Genomic DNA, 12,108 nt, shown 5'->3' with positions numbered 1-12,108 from the left:
TTGTCGGACTTTTTCATCTTTACACGGGGGTGCAGGGAGAAGCTTTGATAGAATAGAATCTGACTTGTCCATTGATGACAAGACATGAATTGCAGGAACCACTTCTACTCTCATGAGACCAATCACAACACACAGTGGCGGCCAAATCTGTGGCCCAATTTTTACAGCCTAATTTTTTTCCAATTGAAGTATAGTATATTACAATATTATATTAGTTTTAGGATCACAGCCTAATTTTGGACATGCTTTCCTCAGTCTGTAAGTGATAGTGTGTACTGTTGGGCTGTCCATGTTTGTATTCAGCAGAGAGCAGATGCACATTGGTTCAGTGCCTCTGAATTAACATTGGGCATTCCTGTTTTTATGATCTAGGCAAGATAGAAAAATTCTAATTAATCTTTTCAAGATGGTATTAAATTGTGGTATTTTGACATCAGCTTTTTATATATAAAGAATATTGTGACATTGTTTTATTAACCCATTAAAAATTCCTAAGAGGTAGATGATCTCATCTAAAAGAGGAAAAGCCACAGTAAACTGAATTACTTGTACTCCTAATAAAGGTACTGTGTTGCATGATACTAGGGAAACAAAAATGAGTGATTCGACATTGCTGACCTCAAGGAGCGGTTGTGTAGAGAAGATACACCACGGTCGGAAATATCTGCAAGGCAGTGTCAGTACCATGCATGGTACAGAGCGGTAATTAGGAAGTGGTATAGGCAAACATAGCGTGCTACTCACGTAAAGATACCAGGAATAACTCCTTTAAGGTAGACCCGCTATTTCTGTAGGCTTTTGCAATTTCTGAGATGATTCACGTGAGGAAACAAATGACTGCTGTTTTCTGGAAATTTTCCATGATATTTGGCTATGAAAATGCCATTCATGTAGGAAGAAATATATTTTTATTGAGGAGTTTCCTATGCAAATATTGTCCTGATCTTTACTGTGATAATACTATTCAATATACTAAAAACAAAGCATTACTTTTTTCTTAATTCAGATTTAAAGTCACTGGTCTCCATGGATTTCACATTTTCTTCAAGTCTTAGAATCATACATCCCCAATTTGAAGATATTGACTGAATGGGTGATGTTAATTCCCGGGAAACAGGTCTCTAGTGTCTTCCGCAGATAATACTAGAGAATGACCGTATGTTCATGGGAGGTAGGGTGGATTTTTGCATACCTCTGTTGTGTGTACCAAATCATCTTGCAGTGGCTTTCCATAGCTCTTAGAATAGAGTACAGGCTTCTTAACAGGACTCTGGGTTCCTTCATGCGCTGGCCCCTCTTGACTCTGCATTAACTAAACGCACTCTCCCCTGCTTCAGGTCCTTGCACCTTCTGTTCCTTCTTTCACCACAATGAGACTTACTGTTTTCAAAAACACTTTAAAATGTTAATTTCTGGACTGTATAAATAAATTTGGCAGAACCAAAGTTAGTGACAATCCTAATACAGTGACATTTACTAGCAATTTTATTTGCACATAAAGATCAAATTATTCAAAGTGTCTCCTTCTGCCAAAGGCCAAAAGATATATGCATACATACATTTTAAAATGTACCCTACAATCTTATTAATCTGGACTAAGATATATAAACAGCTCTCAAGTACAGTTAATACAGCAGTAGTAATTTATAGTATTATTTACATGAATAGATGTTTGAGTCTCTAGAGTTTTGTTCTTAGGAAGCTATAACTGTTTTTCTGCTCCAAAGGGATAACTGTTCTTTTGGGAAATCAGCTTGAATTATATCTTTTCCCTCTTAAGTAGGTACTTTGGCCTCAGTTTGGATAGTACGGTTTTATTTTCAAGTATCATAACCCAGATAAGAGCTAGGTTTTCAGGACTCTCTGATATTTCCCCATTGTCGATTACTCCAGCAGTTATTTATTTCTCTGCCAATATTTATTTACCCTTTTATTCATTAAAGTATGAATTTGAACAAGTGTCATTTAAAACTTCCTATAAGTATTTCTTGGGCATTTTATCTTCCTGTGAACAGTGATGCTATGGTCCCTGCAGCCGGCCTGTGGAGTCTTGACTTGCTTAAAAACAAATTCAGCATAAGGTCGTTGGCGGAAGAGACACAATCAGACTGCCTTTGTAAAGACACCTCCCTGTTTTCTAGAGTCACCCCTCCCTTTAACAGTTCTCTTGTGCCCTGCCTTCTGATGCTTTTTGGTCGTGAGGCTTGGGGAAATAACTTACCTTCACCTGAATTTCTTCACACTGGGAATTGGCTACGGACCAGGCTTTTTCCTTGCTTTTTTTTAAAATTTGTTTTTTGGCTGCGTTGGGTCTTCGTTGCTGCACGCGATCTTTCTCTAGTTGTGGCGAGGGGGGCTGCTCTTCGTTGTGGAGCATGGGCTCTAGGAGCGCGGGTTTCAGTTGCAGCATGTGGGCTCAGTAGTTGTGGCTCGCAGGCTCAGTAGTTGTGGCGCAGGGGCTTAGTTGCTCCGCGGCATGTGGGATCTTCCCGGACCAGGGCTCGAACCTGTGTCCTCTGTATTGGCAGGCGGATTCTTAACGACTGTGCCACCAGAGAAGTCCCTTCTTTGCTTTTTAAAGAGTTGATTTTTTTTTTTTTTCCTGGAAGCTTGTGGGATCCCAACCTTATAGTCCATCAAAAACTTCAGATATAGATTTCCTGCGTGTTCTGGGATTTCTTTATATTATGCTGAACAAGGCTTTATAGGAACCCCCACTTACCCATCCACATAAAGGTGGTTTTGTAGTTGAAGACGGTTTTATTTCCCCTGACGTTTGTTTAAATATTTCTGGTCTTGTATATATCTCCTGCTTCTTTATTATAAAATTATATACAGATTCATTCATTCTCATATTTATTCTCTCCTGTTTGCATTATTTAGATGGATTGCTATATGTAAAGGTACTTATAACACATAGTAGACCTTTAGCGAGTTCTGATTAAGTTACATTGATTTGGGCTTCCCTGGTGGCGCAGTGGTTGGGAGCCTGCCTGCCAATGCAGGGGACACGGGTTCGAGCCCTGGTCCGGGAGGATGCCGCATGCCGTGGAGCAGCTAAGCCCGTGTGCCGCAACTGCTGAGCCTGTGCTCTGGGGCCCGCGAGCCGCAACTACCAAGAACCTCATGCCACACCTGCTGAAGCCTGTGCTCCGCAGCAGGAGAGGCCACCGTGGTGAGAAGCCAGCGCGCCGCAGCGAAGAGCGGCCCCCGCTTGCCGCAACTAGAGGGAGCCCGCGCGCAGCAACGAAGACCCAACACAGCCAAAAGTAAATAAATAAGAATAAAAATAAATAAATAAATAAATTTATTTTTAAAAAAGTTACATTGATTCTGTAAAACTCCTATTTAGTTAAATAATCAGTCACCTGCAATGTGCCAAGTACCATACTGGTTGCTGGTAATGGGAAGCTGAGTATGGCACAGATAGTACCTTTGAGTATCTTGAAGTCTAGTGAGGCAGACAGCTGACTCTAACACAATATAAAGTAGTAACTCACAATAAATTGGAAGGATCTTAGACTCGACCAGTTTTGGTATTTTACAGTGTGTTTCCTTCTGAGCTCTAGCTGGTATTGAAGTTTTCTTTTTCCCCTCCCCCTGTTTTGTTTTTAAATAACAATGTATCACTGCTGCTTTTGTGGTTCATTTTTAGAGAATGAGTAGTAAAAGACTAAGATTTAATGTGGAAAATGTCTAATGAAGAAAGTAATGTGACATAGGATACAGGTTGAACTAAAATATTACTAAGAATATCATTTAAAATACGATAATAAGTATTTTGTGCACAGTTTTCCAGAAGAAGTTGTTCTTTATCGGGTAACACCCATGGATTCTTAAGAGTGGGAATATGGCATTCCTAATTTAAAGTTTCCTTGATTGTTATAAGTTTGACCACATAGCTGATGGCTTTTTTCATTTTCTTTGTCTGAATATTTGATGTTTCCTCTAAATAACACACCCTCACGTTTGAATTGTCATATCAAATTTAGACCTACTAATTATGAGTCATATATTTTAAAGAGTAGTGAAATAAAGATACATATTGCTATGGATATAATTACATTTCAGAGACTGAAGTTAATGATGTTTAGTTTGTAGAACAAGTTTATTGTTATGTACTTGCTGACAGCCCACACCAATAACTTTATTTACATTTAATTCTATTTCATAAACCCCATGTGAGGTAAACAAACCCAGTTTATCTAATTATATATTCATCAAAACTATTCTTTTAATAAAATTTTACTTATTTTTGAGTTTCCAAAAGTAAATGTGGACATCTTTGTCATTTAAGTGTTAGGGTTGTCTGGGGTTGTTTTAGATAGAAGTTGCTTCTTGGTTTCGTCGATGAAGTATCACGAATTATTCTCCAGAGAAAATGAGAAGGGCAAGGGCAGTAGGGTTCCCAGGGAGAAGTAGACAGCTGTCCTGGTTTAACTAGGACAGGCCTGGTTTTCAATGAACCATCCTGAATGGATATGTATTCAGAGTCATGACCTAAGAAATGGCTTTGATTTTTGATTCCTCCTGAAAAATAACACGATGGCAGAGGAACCTTCCCAGACCAGCTCTAGTGTTTGGAAGGGACACCCAGGTGCTGGCTCTGCAGTCCTTCCAGACACTTGGGGTCATGCTGGTACTATTAATCGAGTCACTTCTTCAATTGTGTACATCCAGTTCTCTCATCAGAACCTAGAGCCAGTTGGAGCTCCACCCGACAAGAACTGCTCTGGGCAGTAGAACTCGGTTTTCCAGCACAGCATTTTGTTTTTCTAGCGAAAAAATTTTTTCTGATTAAAAAGTTGTGTGCTTATTATAAAAGTTTAAGCAGTACAGAAAATCATAATGAAGAAAGTAAAAATATCTAAAGTCCCACCACCCACGCAATGGTTAGGAATCTACCTGCTGCAGGGGACATGGGTTCAAGCCCTGGTCCCGGAAGATCCCACATGCTGTGGAGCGACTAAGCCTGTGCACCACAACTGCTGAGTCTGCGTGCCACAACTACTGAAGCCCGCATGCCTAGAGCCCGTGATCTGCAGTAAGAGAAACTGCCGCAGTGAGAAGTCTGCACACCACAAGGAAGAGTACCCCCCGCTCGCCACAACTAGAGAAAGCCCGTGCGCAGCAACAAAGACCCAACATGGCCATAAATAAATAAATAAATAAATGTATGTTTTTAAAAATGTTTAAAGAAAATCCCACCATCCAGAAGTAATCACCTTTAATATTTCCCATAATAGAAGAGTAATAGGCACTGGGATATTTTTCAACTTTATGTTATAAACAATTCCAAGATGAAGAATACAAGTATGACATGGCACTTTTTCTTTTCCTTAATAGCTTTACTGTACCATACAGTTTACCCATTTAAAATATACAATTCAGTGGTTCTTAGTATATTCATAGAATTGGGCAGCTATCCCCACAATCAGTTTTAAGAACATCTTCATCACATGGGAAAGAAACTCTGTGCCCCTAAGTCACTATCACCACCCCTACTCTTACCCCACTCCCATTCCTTCATACCTCCCAGCTCCTGGCAGCCACTAATCTGCTTTCTGTGTCGATGTATTTGCCTGTTCTGTACATTTCATATAAATGGAATCATACAATATGTGATCTTTGATGACTGGCTTCTCAGCGTAATTTTTCGAGCTTCATGTATTTTGTAGCAGGTATCATGTATGGCAGTTTGAAAAGTAAGTCATTAGAAGAAAGCATGTATTCACGTATCTAGGCATACTCTCTAAGTTTTAACAATTGACCTTCTTATTTTCACAATTGATGTTTGTGTGTTAAAGTTGTAGGAGTATGGTATACAGTGAAAGTAATGACTAATACTTAATATTTTTTTTTAAATAAGGAGGTTACAACCAAAGCAGAAAGACTTCCTCATATTCTTTAGTTTAAAAAACTCAACATTTAAAGACTTGGTAAATTGTGAAAGTAAAATTGTGTAGTAGTTTTCTTTGCCAAATTGAATGTAAATAGAGATGAATGCTTGGCCATTTGTGAAATCTCTGAAGTTTATTCTCTTGGTCCCCAGGCTCAGTTTTCTTGCCCAGCATTGTCCTTCCTTCACTTTTTTCCCACATCCAAGAGCATTACCTTAGAACTGCATACTTTTTTGGTTCTCTTAATTCTTTTTCTCTTACAAAAGGAGGAAAGAACAGACATGGTCTTTGAAAATTTTTGTATTATACTTTTAGAATGAAAACACTTTTTTCTTGGTTAAAAGATTTCAGCTCTTTACATGTGGATGAGGCAGCAAAATTGCATGGGTTTCCTTAAAAATGATCCGAGGTGGTCTCATCTCATTGGATTGCCCACCACCCCCAAATGAGCCTGGCCCATGGAATTGGGTGCCTTTATCATCCCCCCCACCCCAAACTTTCATTTTGTAGGATGTCACACATCTCTTTTATCTGTCTCCCACTTTCCTTCTTGTCTGAATATAAGTTTGTACCACTTTGCCTAATTTTAATGTATGAAAACTTTTCTCCTAAGTCTTTAGACAGATTCTTCATATTTCTTAGAAAATTTGGTATTACCCAATTTTATACTTATTATCTCCTTTCAAATTTTTTGAAGTGGATAACTGGGGAAAAACATATATAATTATAAAACTAGAAATAGGAAATAAGAATTCTGAGTGAAGGAGGGAGAAATAATTATATTAGTTGTCCAGGGGCTAATAGTAACTCCAGTTGAGTGTTGACTGCCAGAAAGTTCTAATTAGTACAAAAAGGAAGCATACTAGGTGACCAAGAAAAGAATATCACAGGCAGAAGGCATGTGGCATGTGTAAAAAAAGCCCTGCAGCGGGAGGAGCATATAGCTCATTTGAAAATTTGGAAGAGCAATGTACCTGGAGTGTAGAGAGAAACAAAGTATGAATGGGATGAGTTAGGCCACAGCCACATCATGGGGAGAAAGCACTGGAGTTTGGTATTTATCTTAAGATCAGTGGGAAGATATTGAAGAGATTTTACTAAGGGAGATGATTTGATCTGGTTTAGTTATTAAAGTATCACTGGCTGCTGTGGGGAACGGGAGAGGTACAGCATCAGAATGGACAGTTTAGTTAATAGTCCAGGCTGGTGGTCCCTTAATTTTTGAGCTTATCTCCTAATGCACATGCATTTATAGCTTATGTATATGTTTGGCGTTGACATATGGCATACATTGTAAAACATGAAAAAATAGAACTGTAAAAAGGATGAGAAAAAAATTAACAGAAATGGAAGTACTACTATGTTCTTTCCTACCTATCCTAGGGTATGTTTAGCATTCTGGGATATATGAATCCCACTTTGAAAACCAAGAGATCATGGAACGTGAAGAGTGACAGTGGAGGTAGTTGAGAGAACAATGAGGAGATTGCATTAACAGGACTTGAAAGTAGGTTAAATAGTAGTAATGGAAGGGCCCTAGATATCTGGTTTGCATAACTGAATAGATAACAGCGCTGGTTAGAGAGTTAACAGATACTCTAGTAATAAGCTAATCATCTTTGTTAATGTGCATTCTACCTGAATGTGGTGTTTTCTCTGAGCATATATGTACTTAATAGTGCCTTAGTAACGAAATAGAAAGGGGTGGGGATGGTGAGGGAATTTGATCTATGCCCATGAGGAAGAAGCAGAGAAATGTGTGGGACACGGATTACTCTTACCTTTAGAAGTGTTAGGATATGGCAGGATTGGTAAATTATAAACCCCTCAACTTCAGTTTCTCTAGCTGGAGACAGTCACTCATTCCACATCTAAAAATAAATGGCTTACAAAACAGATGTTGGACTGATGCTATTGCCAGTCAAGCCTAATCAATTATCAGCAATTTATCAACTGTTAGCAGCCATTTTCATTCTTGCTTAGAAGGGAATAAAATGCATTTGAGACCCTAAGTTGGGGGAGAACTAAAGAAATGAAGAGGGGCGGGGAAACCCAGTCATATAAATAGTTTTGCTTAAGATTCAGTAATGAAAAAAAAAGAGAGAGCAGTTCTATATGATGGTATTGTTTTCACATGTGGCTATAGATGCATGATACCTCATTTTTTGAGATATATAACGATTTTCCTTTATTAAAAACTGCATATATTTTAAAACAAAATTTGAAATTCTTTTGAAAATGGTTTTAAATGCCACTTTAAAATTATCCTCACTTTGAATAAAATTTACTATTTGTAATTCCCATGTCTTTTAGCACAGTGCCCTGCAAATATGGTACCTTTTTCCTCCCAGTTTTATTGAGGTATAATTGACAAATAAAATGGTAAGATGTTTAAAGTGTACACGATGATGATTTGATACACATGTAAATTGTGACAGGATTTCTTCCATCTGGTCAATTAACACATCTATCACATATTTATCTTTTTTGTTTGGTTGATTGGTTGTTTTGTTTTGGTGAGAACATTTATGTTCTATTCTCTTAGCATATTTCAGTTATATAGTACAGTGTTAGCAACTATGTTATCAACCGTGTTTTACATTAGATCTTCAGTCTTTATTCATTTTGTAACTGAAAATGTGTACCCTTTTACCAGCCTCTCTCTATTTCCCTCACCCCGCAGCCCCTGGCAACCACTTTTCTGTGAGTTTAGCTTTTTTAGGTTCCACATCCAGGTGATTCCGTGCAGTCTTTGTTTTTTCTCTGTCTGGCTTATTTCATTTAGCATAATGCCCTCAAGGTCCATCCATATTGCTGCTAACAGTATTTCCTTTTTCCTAATGGCTGAATAATATTGCAGTGTGTGTGTGTGTGTGTGTGTGTGTGTGTGTGTGTGTACACTGCATCTTCTTTTCTGTTGATGGACACTTAGGTTGTTTCATATCTTGACTATTGTGAATAATGCTGCACTGAACGTGGGAATGCAGATATTTCTTCAATATCCTGTTGTCAATTTCTTTGGGTATATACCCAGAAGTGGGATTGATGGATCATATGTTAGTTCTGTTTTTAATTTTTTGAGGAGTCTCTGTACTGTTTTCCATAGTGGCTGGACCAGTTTATACCCCATGGTACCTATTTTTGAACACAGGCAACCATACCACTGCAGTGTCTTCTTCCATTCTATTCTGTATACCTTAGAACAAACACAAACACATTTGCTTTCATGCCCTCTCAAAAATGGTTATAGTAGAACTTTGCAATCATGAGGATAATACCTGGGGCCCTAATGATGGTCAGAAGTATGATCACTGCTAATTTGCATGCTATGCTGTGCTTACTCAACAGACCAGCTTTCCAGAGAGTACAAATCAAATTAAAACCAGCTGTAAGCAAACATTATCTCATTTAATCCTCAGAAAAAATGCTGAGCTGGGTAGTTTCCTCGTTACAAATTTCTTTGGGATTAACTCCTGATCGTGGAGACCTCTAATGTTAAAAATGTGAATGCTAAGGGTCTACTATAGTAATTATATATTGCAATAAAATGAAGTAATACTGATCAAATGACAGCCTGTCATTTTCTCCTGCTAATATCTCACCCAAGGTTTGTGTATTTCCCTGCTTGTACAAAATACCTAATGCTAAAGGATGTTAAAAGATGGGGAAAAGCCTGAGGGACAGCTGTTTCACAAACTATATTAGAAATAAATGAACAACCATGACAAGACTATTTCAAGGTCAGAGTGGCTCACAGAGATGGTCTTTTTTCTTTTCTAGAAGTCTAATATAGATGTTAAGTTTTGCTTTTTGATGCATCTTAACTGCTTTAGTTAACCTCTTTAGGTCATGTTTTCCTTTAGGGTGCATCCTTATTTCTGTCAGCCGTAAGCCTATTTTAAAACACTGATTTAAAGAGAAGTGTCTTTTTTTTTTTAACTGAATTTACTCAATCTGTACACTGAACATTCTTTTCCCATATTCCACCGTCCTCCCTCAACTGAGTGAAGAAAGAGTTAACAGCATCAGTATTAAGCAGGAAGTGCTGTTAGCCTTATGCACATGATGGAATGAATAATTTAGTATCTTCGGGAAATGCAAACTGCAGTAGAACTCAAGCAACCTTATCAGAATTTAGATAAGTATTTTAGGGATGGTATGAAGTAAAAGTCAGTAGAAAGAATATGTTTAAAGATACCAAGTGCAAGAATGTTGCATAATAGTTTAAACTGGCAAAATTGGGGATTTGGGGTCTTACGTGGTAGTAATGTTTTACCTTAATTCTGACGATTGTCAGATGACTTTTTACCAAAGTGATCGGTAATGGAATGTGGCAGTTTCTTTGCTGTCAGAGATAATTTCTCAGGTTTTTCCTGTAAGTTTTTAATATTTTCCTTATTTTTTTTCCTCCTTTAAATATGAATGAAAGGAACTGAAGGGTAAAACCTGAAGACAGGCATGTTTATTTAATAGGGGCTTTATAGAAGTAGTCATTTACAAACATCGGTAAGACAGATTTTTTAAAAAGTTTAAACAAAATATAATTATTGAACATCTTCTAAATGGTTTATCGTCTTTGGCATGATCTGATTAGGCTAGTAGACATTTTATATGTATGCCTGTGGTCTTTTATATGTCATTACTGTAAATATTGTGCATGCGACTTTAATAATAATTGATGAAGTGGGTGGAAGTACTTAGGAAAGGTGACATTCAACAATCTTATTTTGTGTTTGAAAATATCTGCTGTATTTAATATCTTTAAAACAAGACTTAAACGTAATTGGATTATATTAAATCTAATTTCTAAAAAACAATAAAAAATTCTCTTATTTAAGATTTATTACCATTTTCAGGTGTGCATTCTTTAAATATAAATTGGTTTGGTTTTGATTCTATGCAAACTTTTAGTTAGCATAAATTGTATTATTTAAATAATACAGTTTTAAGGGAAATCTAAATTACTGTCTTGTTTGCCTTTATGTAGTCTTTCTTAAGTCAATATATTTTTAACTTGTTTATTGTTTCTTGATTACTAATGGAAAGAGAAAATCTTTCCTATGCTGAAAAGAATTTCTGAAGTATTTTATTTATAGAAAAGTATTGATGTAAAGTTTTGAACGTCACTAATGTAAAACTAAAGGAAATTTTTGTTTTTCCCACCCCAGTTTTGAGTGTCACCTTGCTTTTGTAAAAGCCTTTCCCCTTTTCATAAATTATCATCTCCTTCTCATTGAATTTTTTCACTTAAAGAGAATTTACCTCATTAATACTTAAGGTAAATTTTAGTATAGGCAACCTAAATATTAAGTGGCGTTTTGAGGTGGCCATGCATTTTTTAACAAGATTTTGTCAAATTCATATGCATATATACATATTGAAGAAAAAAGGAAAATAAAATGTGGCTCGATAAAACAATGAATAGTTTTGCTGTTTTTCAAAGATGAAAAATGAAGCTATTCTTATTTGACATCAATGAATATATATCACTTTAATTGCTGGAGGCTGTGTAAAATGGCTTTGGTCTTCAACTAGTAGAGATGAGTTCATCTCATGTTAAGCTAATCTGAAGCATTTCCCTTAAATTTTTTTCAGCTGCAAATTCTTTTAAATGAGCAATACTAAAAGAGGGTAGCTATCATGGAATTAACTAATGGCCAGAGATCTGACTTCCTGTATCTCAGGTCCACTTACTTTTTAAGATAATTGTAAAATGCAAATCGATTGCATTCTCTGATTGTATAACTCAGGAAATAATTAAGCTATAAGTGCATCATTTGGTCTGTGGCTTATTATAGGGTTTTTTCCACAAATAAGATTACACATAAAAAATTTTAACAAGTTTATGTTATAAAGAGGATACGTTTTTATTAAATTACAGAGTTTCCAGAATGAGGATCTAGCTAGGACGTATGTGTAATACTTTTGAACCTTTCAAAGCACCTTTTAGTTTATGTGAAGTTCTTCAGATGGCCCCGTTGTCCTTTGAAGCTTCTAACACCAAGGTGTCTGTTGCAGCCCAGAGCAAAGTTACTGCTACCCAGGACAGCACTAATTTGCGATGTATTTTCTGTGGTAAGCAACATTATGTTTACATTACTTTTTCAAGCTGTGGTACATACTCCTTGCGCATTTCCATAACTTTTGTTTCCTTAGGCCATGGTCTGGTTTGTGGTATTTGGGATACACAGCAAGCTACTGTTTTATG

General features: G+C 36.8%; 1 protein-coding gene across 16 annotated transcripts in view; it reads left to right on the top strand.

The window, feature by feature from the left end:
• ENAH (ENAH actin regulator) overlaps positions 1-12,108 on the top strand; it is a 156,845-nt gene that overhangs the window by 97,736 nt on the left and 47,001 nt on the right. For 6 of the 16 annotated variants that reach the window (XM_060127775.1, XM_060127742.1, XM_060127741.1 and 3 more), the window contains one exon: positions 11,841-11,975. The exons of 6 other annotated variants lie outside the window; for them this stretch is intronic. In XM_060127775.1, the coding sequence (XP_059983758.1) occupies positions 11,841-11,975 (135 nt within the window). The remainder of the gene's footprint in view (positions 1-11,840; positions 11,976-12,108) is intronic. 4 more of the 16 variants (XM_060127759.1, XM_060127747.1, XM_060127820.1 and 1 more) reach the window with 1 other exon arrangement.

Source organism: Lagenorhynchus albirostris, chromosome 2, assembly GCF_949774975.1.
Source record: "Lagenorhynchus albirostris chromosome 2, mLagAlb1.1, whole genome shotgun sequence".
Taxonomy (NCBI): domain Eukaryota; kingdom Metazoa; phylum Chordata; class Mammalia; order Artiodactyla; family Delphinidae; genus Lagenorhynchus; species Lagenorhynchus albirostris.
The sequence above is the reverse complement of the archived record's forward strand: the minus strand, read 5'-3'. Positions and strand labels throughout refer to the sequence as shown.